This window comes from Polyodon spathula, chromosome 1, assembly GCF_017654505.1.
Source record: "Polyodon spathula isolate WHYD16114869_AA chromosome 1, ASM1765450v1, whole genome shotgun sequence".
NCBI lineage: Eukaryota > Metazoa > Chordata > Actinopteri > Acipenseriformes > Polyodontidae > Polyodon > Polyodon spathula.
In genome coordinates this window covers 38,283,859-38,299,848 of record NC_054534.1, presented here as the reverse complement: position 1 = coordinate 38,299,848, position 15,990 = coordinate 38,283,859, and the positions used below count along the sequence as shown (strand labels likewise).

General features: G+C 38.5%; 1 protein-coding gene across 6 annotated transcripts in view; it reads right to left on the bottom strand.

Annotated features, from left to right (window-relative positions):
* Positions 1-15,407, bottom strand: part of LOC121318354 (nipped-B-like protein) — a 62,276-nt gene extending 46,869 nt beyond the window's left edge. The window contains exons 1-10 of one of the 6 annotated variants that reach the window (XM_041254922.1): positions 15,261-15,407; positions 12,607-12,772; positions 9,639-9,769; positions 7,840-7,951; positions 7,397-7,548; positions 6,554-6,679; positions 5,854-6,014; positions 5,401-5,491; positions 4,519-5,172; positions 1,999-3,477 (exon numbers count right to left, since the gene is read on the bottom strand). In XM_041254922.1, the coding sequence (XP_041110856.1) occupies positions 1,999-3,477; positions 4,519-5,172; positions 5,401-5,491; positions 5,854-6,014; positions 6,554-6,679; positions 7,397-7,548; positions 7,840-7,951; positions 9,639-9,769; positions 12,607-12,772; positions 15,261-15,324 (3,136 nt within the window). In that variant the 5' untranslated portion in view covers positions 15,325-15,407. The remainder of the gene's footprint in view (positions 1-1,998; positions 3,478-4,518; positions 5,173-5,400; positions 5,492-5,853; positions 6,015-6,553; positions 6,680-7,396; positions 7,549-7,839; positions 7,952-9,638; positions 9,770-12,606; positions 12,773-15,260) is intronic. The other 5 variants (XM_041254932.1, XM_041254940.1, XM_041254949.1 and 2 more) reach the window with 5 other exon arrangements.
* Between the last annotated feature and the right edge of the window lie 583 nt (positions 15,408-15,990).

The window sequence follows — 15,990 nt, the reverse complement described above, 5'->3', positions numbered from 1 at the left end:
TTTCAGAATGTCTCAAGGCAAGAGAACTGCACAAATCAGAATGGCTCCGGAGGGACATGCGAGTACATACACAACGTCTTGCTTTAGTTTTGTAAAAAATCACCTGACCCAGTGCAAGATGTCACAGTTAGATTTACACTGATTTTAGAATGAAGTGACTTCTAAATCATGCCTATTCCAGAAGAGACGGGTTCCATATAGTAGAGGGTATCACCCCATTCGATTTGGTTGGGACCCAAAAATCATGCTGAATTAGACAGAATGCCAGGATGTAGAAGGGCTGGATTAGGCAGGTTTTACTGTACAAGAAATACCAAAAAATGGCCTTTGCCAATTTAGAACCTTGCGAGTTTAATATTTCTCATAGATGAATAAACAAAATTGGTTACAGTAGCAATACCATATTATGATTATTTAATTAAGTAACCTAAACAACTGCAAGGCTATTTTTATTGGTAGTAACCATCTACATTTAATTTAACGGGTGCAAAATATAAGGCACACTTCCTGACTTGTAAAAATCTGGACGGGACACCAAGGCACAAGTTTATATAAAAAAAAAAAAAAAATTTAAAAAAGAAAGAAAAAACTTTTATGGTCTCAGAAAATTAGTTGTAGGGTTGGGCGATAGACATTTTCAGCTATCGATTATCATCTGTAAATTATCAAGATAATCATGATTATCGGCCGAATAAATAAAATATTTTAAATTCTTGTAATTTATCAAATTTATATTTGAGCAACAAGACAACCACTAGTCCAAGTCACTGAGTTTAGAAGAAAAAAAACATTATGCACCAAGTTTTTACATTTTTGGTGGGTGCCCAGAACAAAACGGAGAGTATAAAAACATACCTATTGTAATTTGTATATTAATAAATGATGTAGTTTTGGTATTATGGTGTTTCCAGTTTATTCAGAATTAATGAAAAATTACAGGAGATAGACATAACATAACACGAAACGGACACACGGGAAGCTACTTAGCAGTCTCCAGGCAAGTGCGAGAACGAAATGCAAGTTAAAGTAGAATAAAGTAGCGCAAGTTAAAAGCTTAAGCATATTGTTTAAAATTCAATACTTAACTTCCCAATGTATACAATGTGCACACAAATCATGTTTACGCCTCACTCAGACAGTTCAGTGCTGCTTACTGCCAATGCAGAGCCACTTTCTGCTTCATTGGGTCACGGATGATAATTATGATTACTGATTAGTTTTTTTTTTTACTGGAGAACATCACTAATGGAACTTGACGATGAATCACTGGAAACAACTGTATAGACACTGAGGTCTATTTTATGATATTAACAGCGGTGCATCTAATACCATCTTTAACTATTTAAATTACCTCTATATAACTCACTAAATACATAAAAATACACTAGAAAGATCTCTGAAGACACAGCAGGTTTATACATTTTAAGATCCACTGCTCTTTAGATCATTAAATTCCACAATATCAGTGTGCTGAAAAATGGTCAGAGGCTAAAACAATGTGGCAGAAAAACAGTTAATTTCTACTGCACAGCAAGTAAAATCATAGCATGAGGCTACGTATTAAATATTAAGACTAATTCAGAATGACTAGGTTTCACAGACACCGTTTAGAACTAATCTTGCACACCTGAAGCTTATTTAAATGGTACTGAAAGAAGCGATCAGCCTTCTGTGTTCTTTCCATTGTCTGATGTGTGAATGAGCTTGTTAGAGGGTGGCAATGGCAACCTTAAAGAGGCTGCCAATTACCAAAAATCGCCAAATACGCCTCTGGCGACTGCTGTTAAGCAAGCCCATTTATAAATTTTGTAATGCAGTGAAATCAGTAAAGAGAAATAAAACAAGTCACCCTCAAAGACAATTTAGAACATACTGACTTACTCAGATAAGGTATTAGCTTATTTCTTTCTTCCCATTTACCACAAATCCTACATGATCAGCTAAAGTTTAACTCAACACACTGGGAGTAACGAATGTAAATAAGCAAAACAGCCTTACCTTTACCCGATTTTAAGGATGGTCTGTTCTTGCCAGATTTGCTCGAACTCCTTGCATTCCTATCCTCCTTCTCCTTTATGAATTTCTGAACCTCATCAAATGTTAATTTTTGCAGGACAACCACTGGCTTAGATCCTTTGTTTAAATCCTCCACCAAGCTCATCTTCTCTACCTTTATCTTATTCTCTTCTCTTGACTGTGTCCTTTTCAAATCCTGAGTGACATTACCATCCTTGTCCCGTTTGATTTTGGGAATTACAAAGTTTTTCAGTGCCCCAGACTTGCCACCTAGCAGGTAGCTGGGAAAATCTGGCTTGCTGTCAAGCTGCTGCTGCTGCTTGTGGCCATCCGGTCTGTTTTTGCTTCCGTCTGACCGCCGTTCCTCCTTGCTGCTGGGGGATTTGAACCCAGGTCTGTCAGGCCGAGATTTGCTGCTGGAGTCCCCCCGGAGCTCTTGTTTCACCCGAGGGCTATCAGGCCTCTCCCTGGACTCACCTGATTCGGGCCTGTGTTTCTTTTCTCTGTCTCTGTCTCTCTCCCTGTCCCGGGAGCCTTCTGATTTGATGCCATGTTTGGAGTCATACTCGCCCCTGCTGGAGGACTTTGGGGTGTCAGGCCGCCTTATCCTGGAGGGGTCTCCTCTGTGCCTCTCCGCATCACTACGGTCCTCTGATCTCTGCTTGTGGCCATCCTGGTCTCGTCTGGGATTCTCTGAAGTAGAAGAGGAGGCCAGACGCCCATCAGGTCTCTGCCTGGGCATCTCTGATCCCCGTCCTCCAGTTTCAACCTTGATAGAGTCAGTTTTGCCGTCCTGTCTATGTTTGGAGACCTCTGGCCTTTTCTCAGAACTGGGAGGTTTAGCAGAGGAGTCCCGTCTGTGGTCGTGTCTGTGTTTGGGGGTCTCCGGTCGGCCCTCTCCTTTCTGCTTGGGGGTCTCTGGTCTGCTTTCACCTTTATGCTTGGGAGTCTCAGGTTTACTTTCTCCTCCTTTCTGCTTGGGGGTCTCAGGCCTGTGTTTAATGACCTCAAGCCGCCCATCGGATGCTTTCTGAACCTCACCATCTGATTTCCTCCTGGGAGTCTCGGGGCGGTTCTCAGGTTTGGGCTTGAGGACGCCAGCTGTGTCTTCTTGTCGAGTGCTGATGGAACCTTCCCCAGGAGCAGCAACAACAGCAATGGACAACCCTCGGGGGTCTTCAGTCTGTTTCTGTCCCTCGTCTACAGGAGCAGGGAGAGTGGGATCTGGGAGACTGGGGTCTGGGAGACCCTGCGAGTCAGTCCGCCCCGCCTGCTGGAGGTCGATGCTCACCATCAGGGCTGGTCTGCTAGAACCATTCCCTGCTGCGCTAGCCTCCTGAGGAGCAGCTTTGTTACCAGCACTGCATCCTCCTCCAACACTGGCACCTGTAGCACCAGCAGTGCCTCCAGCTCCAGGCTCCTGTGGGTAAGAGTCCTGTTTCCGTTTCTTTAAAGGTTTGTCTGCAAATAGATAGAGATAAGAACATTTATAAAAGAATAAACTTTAAAAGAGCTGTGGTATTGTGTTTTGTTAATCATTTCTTCTTGTTAGGAATAGCATTAATTAAACATATAGGTATATATGTAAAAAACCTGAAGATCATGTTTAGTTTAACAGGCGTAGGAGCTTAGTAAATGTCAGTGATAATCAGGTAGAAGCTTAGCAAAATAAAATATTTATATTGGCTTTGTAAAATATGACATTTTATTGTTGCCAGGTTGTTGAAAGACTGGGCTGGATGAAAGATTTTTTTTTTTTTTTTCTTCAAGTACAGAATATAAAGGTGTCTGGATTTTTGGCAATAGTTAGACAGACATACAAATCTACAGACTATAGTGCTTTAAAAAAACAAAAATCAATAATGCAAAGAACAAACAATTTTGGGAATGAAAAAATGCCCAACATATATTCACAATAAAATACAATGGCTAGATCCATCTGGAAAACAACAAAAACAACTACACTGAAGGGCATCATTCTCCTCAGAAAGGACTGCTTGGCGAGGGAGAAAAAAAAACACACAGAACAGCAGCACCTTAATAAAACATTTCTACGGAGCTATTGTTTTTTGAAATTGCAAATAGCATGACACATATGTATGCTGAATACTAGTATGAATATTAGATCAAATACATGAAAGTTTTTTTTTCCTGGCCTGAAGACAGTAATGTGTGGGCCTTATAATATAGCTTCTCAGAGGATACCTTGGGCAGGCTACATTCCCAAAACATATTTAAAGAAGGTTGGTGGACATTTCAGCAAGACAGTCTTGTCTGTCCAATACTGATGAGGATTATCACACTGTTTATAAAAATCAACACTCCTTAGAACGTCTGTGACAGTGTGCAACTAAATGGGGTTGTGTTTGCAGTAGCTGGATGCTATTGACAAGCTATACTTTTTTTGCAGAAATACTGCAGTTGAGGAAGAGACTAAAAAAACAACAAAAAAAAACCTAACAAAACACAGTTCCCATGTCTTTTGGTAAGTAGAGTAGGCACCTTTATCCTGCACTTCTTTTGAACAGCGCTCTCTCTCGATGGCTGACTCCCGCTCTATCCTCTCGATCTCTGCCAAAGCGTCCATTTCCACCTCATCGTAGGGGGTCACTGACAGGGGCTGCGTGGCTCCCTGCTGTGGAGGAGCACCTTGGGGTTGCAGTGTGGGAGGCTGTGGCTGTTTGGCTGATACCACCGAAGTGTTCTGCTGTAAAACAGGCACCTGCTGTGCCTGCAGGAAGGCAGCCTGCTCATTCTGTGACAGACACTGTGCAGCAACATTGAGGGACCGGTGCAAATCCTGGGGAGCTACTGGCGGTTTGGGGGGCTGGCCCACGTAAGGCATGTTGTTATATGCCAAGTCACTCTCAGGATCAGTACCAATTTCCATGTCAGGAAGCAAATCTTCCTGTGGGTCCATTTCTGTTGATTTCACACGTGAAAGTCTTAACGTAAGCTTTGTTGAGTCTTTAGACGGAGAGCTAATTATGTCGTACATTGCAGCCTTATCCGCCTGCTCTTTTTCTTCTTTGCTCATTTTCATTTTCTTCTGCTTTTTCTTTCTGTCTGGAGAGTCTAGTAGGATGTCTGGTGGGCCATCTCTAGGCGAAGCATATGGGGGTGGAGACTGTAAGATAAGGGGTGGCCTGGATCCTGCTGGAAAAGTAAAAAAAAAAAAAGTTTGGTTTTTAGCCTTGCTGGAATTTCCCCATAACTCCAGCTGAAAATACATAACTCTTATTTAATTCTTATCAATTAACAAGGCTAGTTATAAAGTGTAAAACAGATCAGGACAGGGGATGAACATTGTTACTTTAAGGAACTACTGATTCAAAAGTGCAGCACAGCGAACAAGCATGTGTGTGACTAAGTCATATTAGTTACCTTTTGGAGTTCCGTCACTGCCTGCAGGAGAGCACACAGACTGGGGAGATCTTAGAGTGAAGGAAGCATTTCTCATGGAGGGATCAGCTTCCTGTTACAAGACAACAAACACCATTTATCGCTCTATATATTCACAACTGTGTGATTATAATACTTGTTACAAACAAGAATACAAATTCTTCTGGTGATTTAAGTTCTGGTTGGACATAATCATTCCAAATCATATCAATCAAATCACTTCAGGTTTTTTTTTTTTTTTTTTTTTTACTTAAAGCACGTCATTATAGTGGTTCCCTTTTATGTAATTTGCTTCTAACACCATCCTTCGACTCTGGTGGCCCCAACTTCTTCATACTAATTACCACAGTGCCATCTACAGGCATAAACAATGCCTTGTGGATTCTGATACAAATAAGCAATAAAAACACTTCAGCAGTGAACGTTTATTCGTACCTCATTCCCTATTCTGTGCACCATGTGTAGGTAGTCTTCATTTGACCCATGCCTGGAATTATCTGCGTGGTGATTAGCAGAATTACTTGACACCTGGCCAGACACCTTGTTCTCATGAATGTTCCTCATGCTGCCAGCAACCATGGGGCTGGCTACTGAAACTAAATAAAAACATGTTTTATATAAAGTACTTACCTACCACATATATACATGCATACAAAACACAAAAATAAACAGTGATACTCATTTAAAAGAACAAACGTTCCAAATCTTGAGTGATATGAAAGGTACCGCTTTTAGAAATTAAACGACGGATTGTGATGGACGAGATTGATGAACACTTAAAAAGTAAGACACAAATGGCACATGTAAAGAAATTACAACTAGTTAGCAAAATGTTACGCAACATTTGACTAACAGGTCAAGCATGTTGTACACAACAGGATTCTAAGAAAGTATAATTACTGACACCACTATCATTAGTATATCATGAATTCTATTTGATTCCATCTATCAACCATGACAACCTAGCAGTCAGGCAAACAAAAAATGGGATAGGAAATGGCCAATGTTGAAAGTATACACACACAAAAAATAAAAAACCTGAACGATGGGATGTAATGATCAACGTTTATACCCTATACTGTGGGCTCCAGAATGGCAATTCACCATTAAGTTGGAATCAGTACTGCTGCCATACCTAATGCTGGGGTAGACGGATTCTGCTGTGGAGAGGGCTGAGTCTGCACTATAAGACAGGGCTGCACTGGCCTCTGAGGGCTTCCTGAATATGTAGGTGCAGATACAAGAGGGGAGCCATGTAATTCTAAAATCAGAAAAATAAAAAAATAAATATTGGTTGCCATTAACTTTAAATATACTTTGTATATATACACGTTTTAAACATTTTATACACTACTGAAAGGGTAACTTGGACACATTATTGTATTTATCAGTTGCATTACTAAATAGGTTAGTTAATATGTGAAGAAATACAAATGTATTTTTAGTAAATCATTTTTAAGCACTTGGACGAGCAAATATTTGCGATAGAGGATTTTTAATAACTTCTATGTGCCATGTGTCCATGTCAAACTATATATATATATATATATATATATATATATATATATATATATAATATATATATATATATATATATATTCTTAATTTTTTTTAAAAACATGTTTATTTGTTTAAGGCAAAAAATGCCTTAAAGGAAAGTATTATACCAGTGTTACTGCACTTTGACAGCAGAACCAAAGGGATAGCTTTTTCCCCTGGGCTGTTTAAAACAATTGGTATCAAAAGTGTTTAACTATTCAACAGCACCTTACCAGAGAACAGACAGTAGCATGGTTCCACAACACAACTCACCTCAGAGCCTCAATGATATGGAGATTTAAACAACGTGTTTTGGACGTTTAAAATCACTCTTACAGCACCAGAAACTAGATTCTGCTTGTCATTGACTCAATGTGTTATTAGACAACGATAGCACCTCTCTCGAAGCTCTCCCATGTCTCATGCTCTTTGCTCTTACCTTGCTGTATCTGTTGGTGTTGAGTGTAACTTGGGGGGTGTGGATATTGCATATATCCCGGAGGGCTTTGAGGGGTGTAAGGGCTGGGCACAGGGCTATTTTGTTGAGGCATAAATCTGTTTGCAGATGTTGTCTGTGGTGGTACAAACCGGCTGTTAATGAAACAGAGAAAGGCATAAGTTTGTCTCACTTCTCAGAAAATATCACTCAAATGAATATTACAGGATAGCTTAACTATAAGGATCACAAAAGGCAAAACATAACTAAGTTCGGAGTAAAACTGTTAAGCATTAGGATTAATATTTCCATTCATAATGTTTGCTATATATTTACTGTCAGTTATTATACAAGTTAGTTAGTTTTACTACTAACTATTGAACACAATTAATTTGAAAAAAAAAAAACAAAGCGAGGGTAACAAAAATTAAAAAACTGTCAGTCACCTGGAAGGACTGTGTGAGATAGTGGTTTGCTGGTAGTTTGAAGATGCAGGGCTGCCATGCATGGAATTCTGAGACATTTTGTATTGTGGCATCATTGGCTGCTGCATAATACCTGAAAGCAAACAAAGAACTTTAACACTTTTCACCTATAAGCTGTAAAAAGAATTTCTAACTCTTCGTATCTTAAATACTCACATTTTACACATCAAGCTGGTTTACCTCAAGATAAAAAACAAAAGTACTACCATAATAGTAAACACCATAAACAACTGGTGTATATACTTGTACACCCTCAAACTAAGAGCACAATTGTGTCCCTCAGAGCAAACACAACATGAGAAGTAATTATCTTCATCTTCATGCATCGATTTAACAGGTTAGTAGCATACACCCCCTGCCGAGGCTGTTAATATCAAATTAAACCAGTTAAATCAGTGTTACAAAAAAGCAGATCACTTAGCTGTTATAAAGAAGTATTAAACGGGTGACATGTATACACACACACGGACAGATTATTTAATATATACCCAGATTATCAGTCAATAACTTCACACAAATTTAAATGTGACAAGAAATATACAGTAATACATACGTAAGGACAGATAGACAGACATCCCCAAATTCTAATGACTCAATCAATGTTCAAACCAAGTTTCATCATAACGGGACGAGGTTCTCTAGCTGATTTCTGCTCTAACAATAAATATGATGAAGCACTATACTTATGAATGAATTTAGTAATCTCCATACACCAGTGGTTGGCAAACTTCCAAGAAATTATACAGCTAGAATTAATTCATTTATATTCCAACAATTTAATTGCTGCCTCTTTTTTTTTTAAAAAGCACCCAGAGTTTAAAAGTCACTGCCTCACAACATTCTGCAGTGCTGAAATAAAGTGTGTGTTTATCATCTGGAAATGGTAAAGTCACATAACATAAAACATGGCAGTCAGTTATATTAGGTCAAAGGTGAAGTTCAATATCACTTTCACCGACACAGTGGTATTGTATCTTTTACGGAACACATGTATTTGGACTTCAAGAACAGAATCATAAAATACAGATTTGTACCAAACATTACAAGGTGTGCTGTGTCCATCATGCAGAAACTTAGAAAGTCATGATGGGTTCCACACATTTAGCTTGCTGTATTTATATAACCCTGCAAATATGAACACAGCATCTCAAACCAATTGTTTTTTTTAAATGCAATTAAATGCCTCATCGCTACAATACACTAACTATAGATCAGGAAGGCAGGCGACCAGTTGCTGATGTTGAGCCAATCAATCTAAGAACATCTGTCATACAACTAATAACAACTTAAACACCACAACAAAATAAACCCTTACCTTTGTCTTAGTATTCCTCTCTACAACTGTACAAATGTAGTTATTTCCTTTACTGGTCATTCCACCAGACAAACACCCGAATAATTCCCTGCTATGCACACAATTTCTTTCACTTGTTCCTACTCCTGGACTAACACCCCCAAACAATTCTGATTCCCATATCCACAAAAGAAAACTGGAAGACCCTGAATGGAACCACCTCAACCTGATCTAAATCTAAATCTTACCATTGTAAAACTATTACTGGCAACAATATGGATTCTGCCGGTCAGAAAATCACACTTAAATGTGTGACATTTTTTTAATCTGATTTACAAGTCAACAGAATTTTGTACTTTTAGGTTTACAGTTAAAAGCTCACAGAAAACAGTGGCTAAAACAAATCAGATTTTTATGTCAACCATTTAAAAGTGTTTCAGCAGCAATGTTTCCATCTCCTCCTTACCGCCCTGAACCCCGTATCGATTCTGCATACTTTTCTCCCTGAAAACATTGGGGTTCCTGGTCAAGACGGTCTGCAGCAGAACTGGGATATCCCCCTCTGGATCATCACTGCCAAGGTTATCCTTCAACTCTCTGCAAAAAAAAAAAAAAAAAAAAAAAAAAAAAAGGCAAATTATAACCTATTAAAAAAACATGATACAGAACTGGTTAAAAAAAACAGAAAGAGTCATTGTGAGAGGTATAAAAATGTGATGGGGTGGGGATCTTAGCGAGGTAAAGGGTATGTACTTGGACCCTTACTGTTCCTTATTTATATAAATGACTTGGACTAAGATACACATTGCAAGATTGTTAAAACCTAGGGGAGGAGTGAAACCGCAGACCAGCTAATTGAGAGGGATTTGGACCTGCTCTGTAACTGGGCAATCTTGTGGCACATGAATTATGATGTTAAGAAATGCAAAGTATTGCATATTGGGTGTAATCCAGGATATAAGTATAAAATAATCAGGTAGAAATACAGGATGAGGACTTTGAAAAAGATCTCAGGTAGTGCAGTCATCACTAAAAGTATCTCAACAAAGTCATCATTAAAAAGCAAAAGTTGAATGATAGGCTATATTGCAAAAAGCATGTAATACAAGAGAGGTTATGCAAAGATAATACAATTCCCTAGTGAGACCTCACATAGAATACTGTGCAAGGTTTTGGTCATCCCTCTACATAAAATACACAATTGCACCCGAGAAGGTATAGAGAACAGCAAATACGCTGATCCCAGGACTTAATGAAATGAGTTTTGAGGAAAGATCAAAAGAACTACATTTCTTCAGACTAGACAAAAAAGAAGGAAACTAGGGGACTCTTGGTCTATAAAATCATAAATGGTATAGGTAAAGGATTTAGCACAGAGTAAAACAAGAGAACATTACTGGATGCTGAGTAAAAGTAAGTTTCGAACAGAAGGTAAGAAGTCCTTTTTTTACACCATAAAGGGCAGTTCACACCAGACAAATGGTGATGAGATCCTCCCAGTAGAGGAGAATGGTGTGCTTACAAGGGACAAGACTTGATGGGCCAAACTTTTCATGTTCTTATGTACTAAGATTGTGTTACCAACATTTAAAACAAAATGGTTAAGCTGTCCTTAGCCCAACTAATCAGCACGAGGAACGTTCATGTTGCAACATCTAACAAAACCAAAGTGTTTCTTATCCAGAAAACAAAGGGTTGTGCCTAAAGTGTGGTCCAGTGGTTAAAGAAACAGGCTTGCAACCAGCAGGTTCCCAGTTCAAATCCCAGCTCAGCCACTGACTCATTGTGTGACCCTGAGGAAGTCATTTAACCTCCCTGTGCTCCGTCTTTCCGGTGAGACGCTGTTGTAAGTGACTCTGCAGCTAATATTGGTGGTATTTCACACCATCGAGACGTCATGGAGCACGGAACTTTGAAGTTTGTTCACTGTGCGATACAACGTTGAGTTGTCGTCACACGGTCAAGTTTCTGCGAGACTAAGTAAAACATACTGGTGACACCTGGTAATAGTTGTTATTGCAAAAGTTACGTGTGCGACAAACCGTGATTAACCTTAGACGCGGCGGTGTGGTAACAGCGACCCCAGGTGTGCTTTAAGAATTGTTTATCCACCAGTAATACTGTCGCGTTGGAAATTTCTATAAGTTATTTTTATCATAATAAAAGTAAGGTACGCCACCTTACTAAAATTTACATTTTTATCGCCGACACAATAAAGACATTACATGTCATCGACATGGATATACCACGGCATTTATAAAATTTAATAATAATGATGTTAAATAAAATACCGTATTACTTCAATCTGGTGCCGTGGCACTTATTTTAAATTGATAAAAATGACTGTGGCGCTTAAGAGGTCGGCCATTATACAAAGGCAACCTTTATTAATAATATTATGATTTTCAAACGCTGCAATATTTTATTACATGATTTATGACATTTTAGAAGTATCGCGGTTGCTTATTTTCTGTAATACAGTAGCCTACCTGTCTGTAGCAGCGTGTGTGGCTAACCTACTTTGACTACAGTACATTTATCTGTTACCGAGAGCCTATTAGGTGGGAGTTGGAAGGTCAGGAGAGTTCTGTACCAGCGAATAAGGAGTGTGTATTTGTTGTTAAAGGGCAGGACAATGATGGTGTGGTAGTTCAGTCCAAGAGTGTGGCATAGATGTTTTTTCTGCACCAAAAATTACCTCAGAATATCAGCTTGATTTCTGTAAAAACTCAACATATCCTACTCATTACTTTTTTGTCTCACTGTAAGTTGCTTGTTTGTAATTTCTCTGCAAGAAAAACCAAAAGTAAACCTTCTCATAGATAGTAAGCACATTGTTTTTATTTGTACGGTAATTACAACTGAACTGAAAACTAAACAAAACCACCTATAAGAACTTCAGAAGGACTGCTGTCCTGTACATAGTTTATCTTGCATTTTCTTTCAGAACTGTAGTACCATAAAATAAAATGTGCTTACTATGTGTGTGCACATTAGTTTCTAATATACGTGCTAGGTTGATAGTCAATGTTGTGAGCTTATTTGTTTACTGTGTGTTTTTTTTAGTGGGGGGAGAAAAAAAATACCTTAATGTTTCTTTATTGATAGTAGCATTTATTCGAGGGCGGCTTCTATTATAAAGCTGATATATGACTGCGACGTCAATATGAGGGCGGCGCCAAATTGAAGTAATACGATACTCTTCATTTTACATCCTAGCATGAATATGCTGTTGGTTATTATAAATTTGATCTAAAATGCACAGATGCATTCTACAATCGGCACCTCAGAACCTACTGTGAGCATAATAAAATGTGTGCAATTGTTTTCCTTCAAACCACCATGTTTTTTTTTTTTTTTTAAAAACATGTTTGATGCAGTATTTAGGAGGAATTTCATATCACTTTAATGTTGTAAAAGTCTATGTAACATACATGTGGTCCGTGGAGACCTGGTTGAGGCTGTGTGCGAGCTGGGACACCAGGTTCTCATCCCGACAGGCCAGGAGACAGTTGACCTCTTCTGCAATCCTCCCATTGTACAGCAGGCTCTTGGTGGTGGTGGCAGGCAGAGGAGACGGGAGAGGGAGCTGGTTCAATACTAGGTTTAAGAAGAACAGAACAAAAGGTAATTAGGACTTGACTGAAGCACAGAGAAAAATAAACCACATGTAGCTAGCTGTCGTCTTGTGTTTAAAGCAGTGGTGAACAATGCACAAACAAGTTATTTATTAGATTTTTTTTTTTTCATCTGTAGTAAATGAGCATCCCCAAATATTCTGCCTTCTAGTCAATTTAAGCAGCGATACTGTAGTACAGTACTGAATTCAGTGTGTTTTGTATCAAGTACATTGTTGTAATGGAGGAGGGGGGAGCTTTAGATTCTGTCTTTACCAGCAATGTCTTTATACTCGGTTTATTGTCTGTTTTATGCATAGAGTCCTACTATGTCAAAATAAAAAATTAATACAGCATAAGGTTTACCCTATAGTACTGTATGCTTGACATTCCTTTGAGACACTGAACACTACATTTTTTTTTTCTTCTTTAAAAATTGATGCAATAGACTTGTAAGGAATAATGGGAAAAATAAGCTAGCTAGCATTTGTGCAACATTTAAGCAATAATAAGAAAAGCCTAACCTGGGCAGGACACTTACTTTAATATATCCACTTTTTTATTTTCTACGTTTTAGAATAACAGTACTGAATTTAATCTGACCAGTGACCAGCCTACTAATTCACATGTTGGCCCAGACAGATTAATTCTCCCAAAATCTACTCTGGCCTATATTCAGTTCTCTCTCTTTTGTGCCTTCCTAATGGAAACATTGCTGCACATCTTGCATTACTAAGAAAAATGGCAGGCATACGAGCATTCAGTTAGATTATTTAAAAAAACAGTTTTCAAAAAGTACCGTGACAGACTGTAAATGGTAGAGAACGAATCTGTAAATGTAAGTCTACCTCCCGACCTGGAAGGGCGCTTAGTAAGGTTGGTGGTACGTCTTCAAAGGGATGGGCCGACTCAATGGTAGGACAGAACAGCAAGTCTGTGTGAAATGACGTAGCTGTAAGACTGCTGAACAGCTCTACTGTGATCAGCTGTGTTGTGCACAGTGATTGGATAGAGCGTGGCGCCGGGCTGATCACAGGGAGGTGTTTAGCAGTACAACGGGGATGCAGCTATGCGAGTACGGACCCTTACACTGACACTCTAACAAGTCAGAGCACTGTTTCTGCTGTTTTTGTATTTTGGCAGATGACTACTGATCAGGAGCTGAAGCTACAGAGCAAGCGCAAACCCCTGGAGCATCTGCACTACCACCTCAGCACAACCTGTTACAACACCACAGAGCACCTGCACTTGCACACACCCTCAACCCATGCATGCACCTTGGATTGCGAGAAGTGGTTATTGCTGGTGAACTCTCTGTCTGGGACCTCAAGCTCACCGTTGGATTCCTGACACCATTGTCGATAGATGGGAAACTGAACTCACATCCTAACAATGACTGTATTATGGAAATTTGCTATTGTTAGTTTAAGTGAAATTTTAAAAAGCAGTAGAAGTCACATTGTCATGTGTAGTCTTAACTTAAGAAATTAGATTTTTTTTGTGTGGATATGAGTAAATGAAAAACACACATTCAAAGTCCTTGAACGGAAAAAGTAATTAAAATACATAGGCGATACAATATTTATTTAAGACACAACCCCACAACAAGAAAAGTTAATGAAAGACCAGCTGAAAAATACTTAATACTGTATTTGAAAATCGTTGGAAAACTGCTACATCCCAATCATGTTGTAATTAGCTCTATCAGTCAATTATTAATATTTGGCAATTCTGCTGTTTTGAGTTTCTTTACATCACATATCTAAACTTAAATCAAAATTTAGCTGATAAAAACATGAAAAACAATAAAAAGCAAAGTTGCTTGTAATGTAAATCCTTTTTGAAGCAGATGAAACACTGATGAAAGACCTTCTGGTGGGTTGAGCTGGAAGTAAAGACCCACTTGAAAATATGTCCAGTTAAATTTTATCCAATTTAAAGTCCTTGGTGTCCACTTCCTTCAAAGCTCTTTCAACATCAACTTCAAAAGATGTTATCACTACAATTACTGTTGTAAATCCTCAGTGCCAATGTCACTTAATTCCACAGGGGTCCCAGATATCATGCCAACTGCAACCATATTCCATGTGTGTTGCTTCAAATAAAGCACAGCCAGTCAGAAGAGCATCCAGGTAGTGTATCCATAATCCCTTTATGTTTAGCCATGTTTGGAGAGTGAAACAAAAATCTCACCGGGAAATCAATATAAAGGTTTTTCACGTATCCTTTTCAAGTATTCAACAAAATAAACTTTTACCACCATTAAAATCACTTGGGGAAATTCAATATGTGCATACTTAAGAATGTTCAACTTCTAGCGGAAAAGTATAATTATTTTATATTTTAAAATGTTATTAAGTATTTACCATAATCTCCCTAAAACCAACAAAAGAAATTTTCTAGAACAAGCTCAGGCATTTCTTATATACATTTAACAGCAATGTAATGCTACGTAAACCATGTGTACTTACAGTCTGTGAGGCTAGCAATCCCAGCGAGAGTGGTGATGGGAACATGAGGCATATCCCCATTCATCCTGAAGTTGTGCAGTGATCGTGTCTATGCACAGATAGCTCAGTCTCGTCACCAGCTAACGTTGCTTCACATCTCCCAAGCGCTAAAAAGAAAAACAAACACAATTAGCAACTCACTCCATGAATCAATTAACAACCGAGTAGGAGATAATCAAAGTTGGTTTGTTATAAGATCTCTAATTCACAGCACTGAGTCGTTTACTTCTTTTAGTCATCTCCACCAGAAAAAAACAGAAGCATAAAACTCTAGTGCAGAGAAAATCAAACATTATTTTAGGCACCTGAAGCCTCTAGACTATAGTAAACCATGATTATCAATATCTCTTATCCGAAGAGTCCTGAAAGAAGAAAGCAAATAATCCAACTAAATTACAAACAAACAGAGTCAAGTTCCCAAGTACGAGGGGCTTCGTATTTAAGAAAAGAAAAAAAAAACCCTCACCTTACAAAGTAAAGCCCTAAATCACTTTTTATTCCGACTGGTCTTAATGACATTGTATGTGTAACCAGGATGTTTTTTTTTTTTTTTCAGTGCACAAAGACTAAGCCATCCAGATCCAAGGTTATCACACATAAACATTATGGGTTATGACATTCCACAGAATACAAGGCAGCTACCATTACTCTGCTACTGCATCTCATTCCAGACTTTAAACCCAATCATGTG